A 10,382-nucleotide genomic window follows, 5' to 3' on the forward strand; every position below is an offset into this window, starting at 1 on the left:
TGGAAACTTTTGTGGCAGGCTTTGTACTCTTCCCTGGAAAAGGGAGACATTAAACAGTGCTGGTTTTTAGAGGCCCTGATAAAAAGCCAACACTTAATGAGGTGAAATTTTTATTTCAGGGCAACCCAGAGCACCTGTGAAGTGTTCACTAGAGTGCAAAAATTCTACAAAGAAGATACCAGAGAAGCTGATCAGGAGGTACTACGAGATGGACCCCAGATGCAGACAGAATACCATTGTGTAAGTGCTGCCCCACTTCCAAGTGGGATCAGGGTTAAATGTGTGGGGAAAGGGACTGAGGGATGTACCTGGAAGCACAGGGCATAGGAATGATGTGGGGAGAGAGCTCATGTGGTCCTCTGAAAGCAGATATTTTGTCTGAAGACAGATTCAGACTTGTGAGCTTGTCTGGAAATGAGAAAAGCTCCATTTCTTTCCTTTGGGATAATTGCTGTTTTGTGCTTATGCTGAAGTTCATGCACCATTGACACCATTTTATTGCAGCCCAGGGGGTGGCTCCAAAGTGAAGCTGCTGGGTTGACCTTGGGAAGTCTCACAACACCCAGTAAACCTGAGAGTTTTTCCTTCATGCTTGTGTGCCCCGGGGCAGCTGGTGCCTGTGGAGCTTTCTGTGTCCAAGCAGGACAATGCTTCTGAAAGTGAAAAACTTATTGGGGAAAAACCCTTCTCCCATGAGTCATGTTCAGCTGCTGCTCATTCAGTCAGATATCAGAGGCACCTGCCTGCCTTTCCTGAAATGAATCATCCAAACAACACTTGGTGTTTGTATCTACACACATTCCCCACAGCTCTGATCACCTGAACCAGTGTTTTCTTTATTCAGTGAGTGATCCCTTTATATTTTCAGATTTGTTACTGTGAAGGATAAGGAGATTTGCGTAGATTCAAATGAAGGCTGGGTGAAGGAGATCAAAGACAAACTGGACGGGAAAAGTGCCACAGTGATGCCACCACGTGGTGTCACCTCAGCAGAAGAGCCCAGCAGCATCGAGAGACACATTGGTCTTCCACAACTGCCTCCCTCTCAAACCACTGCTCCAGCTGGTTTCTCCCAAGGGACTGGAACAACACTCAGGGAGAGAGAACATGCTCCTGCTGCCACCACAGAGGTGTCCAGCAAGCCACCCCTGGGCAAGCAGGAGCCTTCCCAGCTCCCTGCAGGATCCAGCCCCATGACACAGGAGGAGGCTATGCACCCTGGGGTCACTCCAGAAGCCAAGGGAGAGACCTCAAATTCTCCTGCTGCAGCAGGCCTGGGCTCCAGGCAGCCCACCCCACACCCCACTGGTCAACACACAGCTGCTCCTAACTCCAATTCAGACTTGATGGCTGCTGCCAGAGGATCAATCCAACCTCTACTGGCTGCCAATGGACCCCTGGACCCCACAGGAGCCAGAGCCAACACACCAGACACTGCTCCCAGCAGTTCTGGGTCAGATCTCCCCTCCGTCTGGGACAGTATGAGGACCACAACAGTCACAGAGACAGCACCACAGATTGCTTCAGTGTCTACTCTGAGCTCCACCACTGCCACAGGCAAAGCTGCTTCTGTCCATACCAACAGGGTTGTTGGTCCCTCTGCAGGGACAACAGCATTTGATCATTCATTGCCTGTAGGGAAGCAAGAGCCTTCAGACACAGGAGTTTTTACTCACCAGGCACTGTCAAGCCAAGCCAGAGTGCAGATGATCACAGTCAGGCCAAACAATCTGCCTCTGCCCAGCTTCCTGTCAAAATCTCAAATGCACTTTGTCATCCCAGTTTCTGTGGTTTGTGGACTGATGGTTAGCAGTGTTGTTCTTGTGTGGTTGTATCTGAAATTTGGAGTCAAACCAGAAGAAACATCAAGAGAAATGGTGCAGGGCTTGCTCTACCAGCAGGCAGGACATCAAGACAATGTCTATCCAATGGAAGTAATATGAATGCTTCATGGCATGGACATTTCTGTTTGAGTGTTGCTCCAGAAAAGCTGTTCATGCTGAACCTGGTGACCAGTAGGAAACAAGCCTGGGAATAAAAATCACAGAGAAAACTGATTTTTTGGTAGAGCAGAATGCCCAATAATACATCTACTTCATCATTGACCAGTCACAGTGTTTTGGAAATAAGGGAGACACTTCTTTTCTACTGGCACTGCTCTGTACAAAGGCTGTGGCTGTTCTCCTGCTGTTGCTGGCTCTTTGCCAGCTGATATGATTTTCTAAGTCACTCTTGGGAATTTTTCTGAGGTTCATTGTGGCCCAGGCAAGAAGCCACTCACCCACCCACACTGCTGGACTTGGGCTCAGCCACCTGGAGCAATCTTAGCACCAAACCCACACAATTTGCACTTAAACTCTCTGCTGCTTCTTTCTTTGCACTTCAGGTCTCTGCTCTGCCAGACCAAGACTGGAGCTGGTGGCCAGCTGGGTGCTGGCTCTGCCTGGGCTGATGGAATTTACTCTCATCATTTTCTCTTGCTGGAGGCACAAGGGGTAGCCCAGCTTTCCAGAAATAGTTGACCAACACTGCATCTGATCAGGGGACTGAAGGTCAGTGCTACAGATCTATTCAGAGAAGCTGGCAATCCAGTCTGTCTCCTTGAAATCAAGCCCTTCCTTTTAGCAGCTCTGGGTGATTCTTCTTGCAGATGAATTCTGAGAGCTGGTTCTCGGCAAATCAATGCAATAAATCCCTTCTGCCAGCTGATGCACCTTGTGCCCAGCTGCATCCATCACCAGGGCAGGAAAATGCTGATGAATCTTCACAAATGGGAGAAATCAAGAAGCCACCCAATAATTTTGCTATTCCTGTGTTATCATTGGAACATTTTTGCTCTTCTCTGCAAGCACAAAACCCAGGAAATGTGGAGCTAAAGGCAATTCTGGATGTAGTAATGAAAAAATTACCACAGCAGACATTCTTTTGATCCCATTTTCTCTCTAGAAATAAGCACATTTGCTGATCCACAAAAAAAAAAAAAAAAAAAAAAAAGCACAAAATGCCTGTTCATGGTCCTATGCTTCAGCCACATTTCAGTTTTTCCATTTTGGATAGCACTGATCACCAGGCTATGAAAGCACTGTTACAGAACCAGGCTTTTTTAAACTCCAAATTGATTTTGATTTTAACACATCCTGACATTGCTGTACATAAGTCTTATGTTTTATCTGTGGTCAAGTCTTGAAAGCCCTTATTAAACTTTGACTCCAGGATGAATTCTGCTGGAGTGTGCAAAGGTCCTCATGACATGATGCTTTGTAAGTAGATACACATCAAGGGTCAGATCCCAACCAATCTCAGGGGATCAGATCCCTAAGTACAAATATGCATGCCGAAAATAAAAGCAAGATCAGCAAGAAAAAAACAAGAAAAGAATAAGCAAGATGATCAGAAAAATGATGGGCCAGCTGTAAAGCAGAGCTTGAGGAATGTGGCCTGTTAGATCTGTCAAACTGCACCTTCAGGGCATCCCTCCAGCCCTGCAGGGGGAGAGGACACACCACAGCTGTGCTTGCTGTGTGCCATCACACATCCCTGACTTCTGCATTTTGTTGGCTTGAGGGATTCCTCTCCTTTGCAAGCACAGGATGCAATCAGATCTATTTCAATGATTAATTTGGAGTGAAATCCTTCCTTGTGCAGCAGCTCAGTTGTGGAACTCTGGTTGGGGTTGATTTTCCTGGAGGGTAAATCTGGCTCTGCCAGTGCCACCTCCCCATGCACCCCACCTGTGCACAGCTGGAACTCGTGAGGTGATGTACTGTGGCATTATTTTTATACGAAACACCAGAAATGTTATTTTTGTAAAAAAGGTTTTATAGCTTTTTGAATGTATGTAATGTCCTGTCTGAGCTGCTTGGAGTCAAGACCTTTGTGGCAGCACTGGGAAACACTGTGCCTTGTCTATTTTGTTGCTGGTCTGAGATGGCTTGTGCACGTCCATGGGGGCTGGATCACTGCCCAGGCCCTTCAGCAAGCAGAGTGGACACTTGTGTGCTGCAGGTGAAGGGCTGGGGGGATGGATGTGCACCAGACCACTTGGAATCCCCCAGTCCTTGGCAGGACCCTGCTCCCTGCTCCACCACCAGCTCCCAGCTGCTGTGACCCCTCTGGAACTCAGCAGGAGCAGCTGCTCCTCCAGGCTGGCCCTGTCCTTGTGCACTCCCTGCCCCTCTCCTGTCCCTTGGCTCTCTGCAGGCAGGGTGCTGGCACCCTCACAGGGGACAGGGGGACACTGCTGCTCCTCTCTGCAGTCTGGGAGGGAGAGAGGATGGAGCCTGTAGGTGTCATCCATTTCTGGGAGTTAAAATACACTTGCTGTGGAGCACAGTGACTGTTACAAGCTGCAGTTTGTTTGTATATTGAGTGTGTGCATGAGATATGAGCTGTACATTTTTATAGAAATAAAAGTAATAAAGTTCTTATGTTAAAAACTTTCACCCTCAGGGGACTGAGCCTTGGGCTGGGTTTCCAAGCGTGGTCCCTGCAGAGATGAACACCTGTGATTGAGCACTGTGAAAGCATCCCAGCATCACCAAGAGATGGCAAATCTGGCACAGCTGGATGTGGCCAGGCTATTGCTCCATCTCCTTTAGGGTTTGATCTTGCAGGTGTTTGCAGGAAATATATTTCCTCCCAGGGAATTGTGTCTCCCATCTTACAAAGGCAATAGAGAAAAATGGACTTTGGCATTGTTTAAGCAAAGCTAAGGTCAAACAGCAGCTCAGAGACAACAAACATTGTTCTGTAAGGAGGCAAGAGGGCAAGGGCTGAGACAGGACCTCTGCCACCCCAGCCAGGGCTTGGGCTGCCCTTGTGTGCTGCTCTGGTGCTGGAGAGCTGGGAAGAGCAGCTCAATGAAAGAGTCAGTTCTCAGGGGTTTGCCTGGAGTGGGGAGCTGGCAGGAGCAAGAGGAATGAGCACCTTCCCTACATTTCAGGAGCTCTCATCCCAACCATCTCTCAGCCCCGTGCCCTTCCAGGTAGATGCAGAAGTCAATGAAAATTTCCTGCAGCTGAGTCACCAGGCCAGGAAGGTCATTTGGGTATAATGTAACTCTAAGGAAATGAAAGCACTTTTGATTTTTCAATTTCATTTCTCCTCTCCTGTGGAGAGAGCAGGAGGAAGGAGGGAGTGATGCAATCCAGCCAGGCCTGACAGGATGAATCATTTCCAGTCATTTCCCCCCCAGGCAGAGCTGACCCCAGCAGGGCTCTTGGGGCTGCTCCTCTGGAGATTTTGGGTGCCCCTGGGCTGTGGGTGGCACACACTCCCTGACTTTGCTGGTGTTGGTGTCTGGCTGTGCAGGGAAGGACCTTGTGCCAAGGGTGTCCCTCCAACCCCTTCCCCTGGAGCTCCATGGGTGCCTCAGGGGTGGAGGTTGGTCCAGGGGATAACCAATGCCACATCTGTTCTGCTCAGGGGGATGAGAGGTGCATGTCCTGCCTTGATGCTTCCCCACAGCCCACAGGAGATGGGGGATCCATGGTCATGAAGGGCTCTCTCAGCCCTTACTAACCCACATGTTTCATTTCCAGCTCCACAACACCTCTACCATGTCATTAGCAGCTGTTGAGATTGACCTTGTGAGAAGGAGAAGTTCCTGGGGCTCCTCACAGGCTCAGTGTCCTCAGGAGCCCCATCTAACTCAGGTTTGAGTCCCTGCTGTGTTGTGAGTGCTGCTCTGATGTCCTGGCTCTGATCAGCCCCTTGCACAGCCCTTGGGGCTCTGCTGGAGGTACCTTGGCTGGATGGAGCCCTGTCTCTGTCCCCATGTCCTGTTACTGCTGAGAAAATTCCCCCAACCTTCCCAAATGGATTCTGGGTTTGGTTCCTGACCTTGGTGTGCCGGGGGGCACTGCTGGAGGCTCTGAGCCCTGTGCTCAGACCCTGGGGGCTGTCACCTCACTGGTGAGGACCCTGCCTCTGCTGGGGCCACCCTTGGCTGCTGGCTTGTCCCTCCCTCTGCTCCCTGCAGGCTGGACCTGCCAGGGACACACCTCTGCCATCATCTCCTCTGCCACTGTCTCCTGCAAGCTCTGACTACTCCCAGGCTGGTGTGAGGTGAGGAAGAGAAGGTGCTGCCTCCATCCTCTCTGGTTTGGGCTGGGATTGATCACAGGCCTCAGTGTGGTTTCTTTCCTGTGAAATGTTGCACAAGAGCTCTCGTGCTTGGGGCAGCCTCTGGTGCCACCAGCACCTTCACCCTGCTGGCTCAGCAAGGCAGGACAAACAGGGTGCACAGCCACAGTCCTGTTGGGCTTTGTGTTTGCTTGATCTCCCCTTTTATGAGAATCGTGTCCCTGCAGTGTCACTGCAAGGGCTGCTTTTGCTGCTGGAATCCCCCTGGGTATCACAGAGGTTGTTGGGACCTCTTTGGTGACTGTCACAGGTGATGGAGGAAGGTTCATTTCTTGAGCCTTCAGAATTCACCCTGGAATTCTGCCACAAACCAAATAATTTTAAAAAGAAGAAGACAGATATAAGTGAGATCACCCTCCAAGGAGGGATGTGAGGTCAGCTTGCTGACTCTGACCATAACCCCACATAAACACATTTTCATTACAACATCTAGGTCCCTTAATGTGTCTTGTTCATCACATTCATTAACTGCATTTATTTTTCTGATTGCTGGGGGTTTATTCTAATCAAACACTAAGGAGCAGATAAATTCATAACTTGTTCTAGTGCCATCTTGAAATTATCAGGGCTAACTCTGTTCAGAATTAAATCACAAAAATTAGACTGGAATTGCTTCCATGTCCTATTTTTTTTCTGTTATCTCAGCTTTGCTTTAAAAGCTGAAGCATCTGTGCTGCTTGCTTAAACTCTAGGAGCTCTAAAAGGAGCCTGAAGTTCTCATTAAGCATCATTTCCCCTGATTGCTACTCCACACAGAAGCCTCTCCAGTGCAGAGTCTCCCTCACACCCCTTCACTTCACCCTGAGGTAGTTGATTGACCTCATTGGATAGAAATGGAAAAATATCTCATTTTTAGTGTGTTTGGGGAAGCTGACATCAGATCTATTATCTCATCTTCCTTAGCCAGATAAGGCCACTTCCAGTTTCTGCTGCAGGTGCATTGACCCCTGCCTGTTCCTGGCTGTGTTTGTGAGGGTTTCCTGCATGCCCACAGGGCGTTTCTGCTCTGTCCCTGTGCCTGTGGAGGAGCTTGCCCAGTGAGTCAGTGCAGGCAGAGCCTGGGGAAGGGCTCCTGGAAGGCATGGAACCTTTCTGCAGCCTCTGTGTCTCGTGACTCCAGGCAGAGCTTCCTGCACAGGAAATATCTCAGATCATCAACTCGCAGCACTTGGTGCTCCCCAGTGTCCGTCTGTAGGAAGCAGACTTTGGAAGAGATTCTTATTTTTCTTATTTTAGAGTGTCCAGGCTGTAGGACATGCCAGGGCTGTTCCTGGAATAACAGGGATTTTGGGAAGGAAGAAGAGAATCACATTTGGTTTGTGATTGTCCTGAGTCAATCAGGGCTTCTCCATGGAGACTCTGGAGGGAGCACCCCAAAGAAATGTGAAGGAGCTTTGCAGGCAGAAAGGGTTTAAAGAAGCCAGACAAGGATGTCTCATCTTGTAAATGGAAAAATTCAAAATGGCTGAGTAGAACAGAAGAAAGCAGGGAAAACTTATTCCAAAGCCTCCCACTGCCTCCTTGGGGACAAGTTTCAGGCACCTTCTCCTGCCCTGCAGCCCAGCTGCTCTTGCAGGGCCTCCCCAAGTGCAGGATGTCTGTGGTTGTTTTCCAGCACAGCTGGGAGGGCTCAGTCACCCACTGAGACCCCAAACCCAGCTCAGGGCTGCTCTGCCCAACTCCTCTGTCCCCTCACTGGCAAAGGCTGCATCTGATGTGTCCCCTCAGCCTCCCTGCTCCTGCAGAAAAACAAGATTCTGTTTCTTTTTCATGTAAACAAGCACATTCTTCAGAGTCTGTTCAAGTGAAATAAAAACTTGGGCCAGCACAGGGGCTTTCCAACACTTAACAATTAATGCCTACACACCAGCCTTTCCCTTTCCAAAGTGAAAAGAAACATCAAAAGTTCTCCAGGGAGTTGTGAGTCATCTGGTTTCCACAGACATGGCTTCAAATCCTGAGAAAAGGGAAGCAGAGCATCCTAGGCCAGGTCTTCGGCCAGAAAAAGAAACACAGACCTGCAGGAGCTTCTGAAGGTCCATCCAGAGCAGTGGATCTTGAGCCTCCATTGGCAGGAAATGTGTGTGATGAAACTGAGCATGACCAGAGCAGTTCTCAGCACTGGGTGGTTTTTCTCCCAATTCAAAGGCATCCAGGGATGACAGCCCCAGGTACAATGTCCTGCCCCAGAGAGTGGCTGAGGGTGCCAGTGTGAAGAAGGGCTTGAGGTGGCCCCTTGGGGAGTTCACAGGGGGTGAGGGAGGACTGTGGTGCCAGGGGATCTGCATGGGACCCCACTGCTCCCTGCATCCACCTGGAGTCTGGTTAAAAAGAGGGAAAGGTGAAAAAAGCTGAGCATGAGCTGAGCGTGACTGGCAAGGACCTGCAGAGGGGCTCCTTGGACCTTCAGAAGGTCTGAAGAAAGGGGAGCCCAGCACAAGGGGGGAGAGCTATCCCCAGGTTAACACAGAGGAGCTGACCCCTTTCACAGCTCCCTGCAGGGTCTGGGATGCCTCAAGGCTGTGGAGAGAGGAAGATGATGGAAACACACCCAAAACCTTTGAACAGTGAGTTTTCCATCCATTCCCCTCAGCCTGGTGCTGACTCTGGCCCTGCCCTGGGCTAAGCCAGCCCTGTCCACAAGGAAAGGCTCAACTACACCCCCTTCTCTTCCCTCCTCACTGCCCAGTTACAAACAGGGATTTTTGGTGGAAAACTTGGGTTCTTCTCCATAGTACCAACATGGAATGTGATACAATTTCTGCCAGTATTTGCCAACTTGCCCCTTTCAGGCCACAGAGGGCTGGTGGCAGCAGTCACTGTGTTCTATTTAATGCTTTCCAGGATTCACAAGCCATCCAGGCATCTCCAGCACATTTGTGTTGGCTCTGGGCTGAGTGACCTTGCATGGAACACCAAGCTTTGCATTTCCTATGGCTATGAATCCCCTCTCTGACGGCCCAGGAGCTCTTGAGTTTACATCTGCAGAGAGGAGGATTTCACTTCCTTCATGACTTTCCCTGTGTGGGTGAAGACAGAAGCTGACACAATTTGTTTAGCCTTTCAGGTACTGTCTGTCTGCAATCCCAATGACCCCACGTGACATGGAAATCCCCACGGACAAAGAAGCTGCAGCTTTTCCTTGAATTGGGTTAAAATTCTTCGGAAAAGAGAGAACTGGGGAGGAGTAGAGAGGATAAATTGCAGCAGCTCCTTGCCTAAGCTCAGAGTTGAGCTCTCCCAAGGAGGCAGAGCAGCATCCTGCAAGGAAGAGCCCTCCCAGAGCCACCATGCTCACTGCAAGGCCAGTCCTGCTGCTCGTTGGGCTCCTCACCCTCTCGCCGTGCTGCCATGCAGGTAACGGCCCTGCTGGGGCACTGCTGCCCTGGCCAGGGCAGAGCAGCACCTCGTGGGGTGCAGGGAGGGATGGAGACTGCTCCTGGGGCTGGGTGGCTTTGGCAGAGCTGCTGCAGGGCTGGGTGCTCACCTGCAGCATCCTCCTGCCCCGGGAGGGCCCCTGGGGCTCCTCATGGCAGCATTTGCAGAGCCTGGGGGGTGCTGTGTCCATCAGCCCTGTGCTGGGGGAAGGTGCTGAGGGCAGGCTGCCCCAGGGCCAGCCTCACTTGTGCCTCTTTGTTTTCTGCAGCCCCCTACTTTCCAGCTGAGTGCTGCTTCGACTACGTCAAGGGTGTCCTGCGGCTGGACATCCTCCTGGGCTTCAACTCAACTTCCAGGGAATGCTATTACCCAGCAATTGTGTAAGTCCTGGCAGCTCCCCTGCTGCTGTGCTGCCTCCCGGGCTGCCACAGGCTCAGTTCATCTGTTCCATGTGGGGACAGGACAGGGACAGGTCTGCGTAAGCTCCGTGATGTTCCAGCAGGAGGAGGGGAGGATGTGACTGTCTGGGCACTGCCACAAGGCCACTGCAGCTCCTGAGGGCTCTGCAGGGGCTCCAGAGGTGCTGGGCTGCAGGATGAGCTGCTTGTAGGACACCAAGAACCCAGGGGCAGGCACAGGGACAAAGGAAAGGAGAAAGGGTGCGGGGAGGGAGGATGGTGTGGTGGGCACAAGTGGAATCCCAGCTGTCATTCCTCACAAAGCTTCACCTTTAACCTTGGCAGGTTTGAGACCAAGAAAGGAGCCAAGGTCTGTGCAAATCCTGAGGAGAAGTGGGTGAAGAGAGCAGTTAAAATGCTTCTAAGGAAGAAAGAACTTCGTGCCCCATGATGTAGAGTGGG

At 50.8% G+C, this 10,382-nt stretch overlaps 2 protein-coding genes across 2 annotated transcripts; both read left to right on the top strand.

The window, feature by feature from the left end:
• Nucleotides 1–123: 123 nt before the first annotated feature.
• LOC102031887 lies at nt 124–4,436 on the top strand. The gene is made up of 2 exons (XM_031058489.1): nt 124–240; nt 869–4,436. Exons 1-2 carry the CDS (start codon nt 209–211, stop codon nt 1,941–1,943), a joined length of 1,107 nt encoding a protein of 368 aa, XP_030914349.1. The 5' UTR covers nt 124–208; the 3' UTR covers nt 1,944–4,436.
• Nucleotides 4,437–9,434: 4,998 nt separating this feature from the next.
• On the top strand, nt 9,435–10,382 carry LOC102032058 (C-C motif chemokine 14-like). Its single transcript, XM_005422842.2, has 3 exons — nt 9,435–9,501; nt 9,791–9,902; nt 10,266–10,382. The coding sequence occupies exons 1-3, from the start codon at nt 9,435–9,437 to the stop codon at nt 10,369–10,371; spliced, it is 285 nt and encodes a 94-aa protein (XP_005422899.1). The 3' UTR covers nt 10,372–10,382.

Source organism: Geospiza fortis, unplaced genomic scaffold, assembly GCF_000277835.1.
Source record: "Geospiza fortis unplaced genomic scaffold, GeoFor_1.0 scaffold97, whole genome shotgun sequence".
Classification (NCBI taxonomy): domain Eukaryota; kingdom Metazoa; phylum Chordata; class Aves; order Passeriformes; family Thraupidae; genus Geospiza; species Geospiza fortis.

Bases quoted from the DNA above. Each gene is read 5' to 3' on its own strand.
- LOC102031887 (XM_031058489.1), top strand. From the start codon at position 209: ATGGACCCCAGATGCAGACAGAATACCATTGT. The intron at 241-868 runs GTAAGTGCTGCC...TTATATTTTCAG, and splicing joins TGCAGACAGAATACCATTGT to ATTTGTTACTGTGAAGGATA.
- LOC102032058 (XM_005422842.2), top strand. From the start codon at position 9,435: ATGCTCACTGCAAGGCCAGTCCTGCTGCTCGTTGGGCTCCTCACCCTC. The intron at 9,502-9,790 runs GTAACGGCCCTG...TGTTTTCTGCAG, and splicing joins CTCGCCGTGCTGCCATGCAG to CCCCCTACTTTCCAGCTGAG. The intron at 9,903-10,265 runs GTAAGTCCTGGC...TAACCTTGGCAG, and splicing joins TGCTATTACCCAGCAATTGT to GTTTGAGACCAAGAAAGGAG.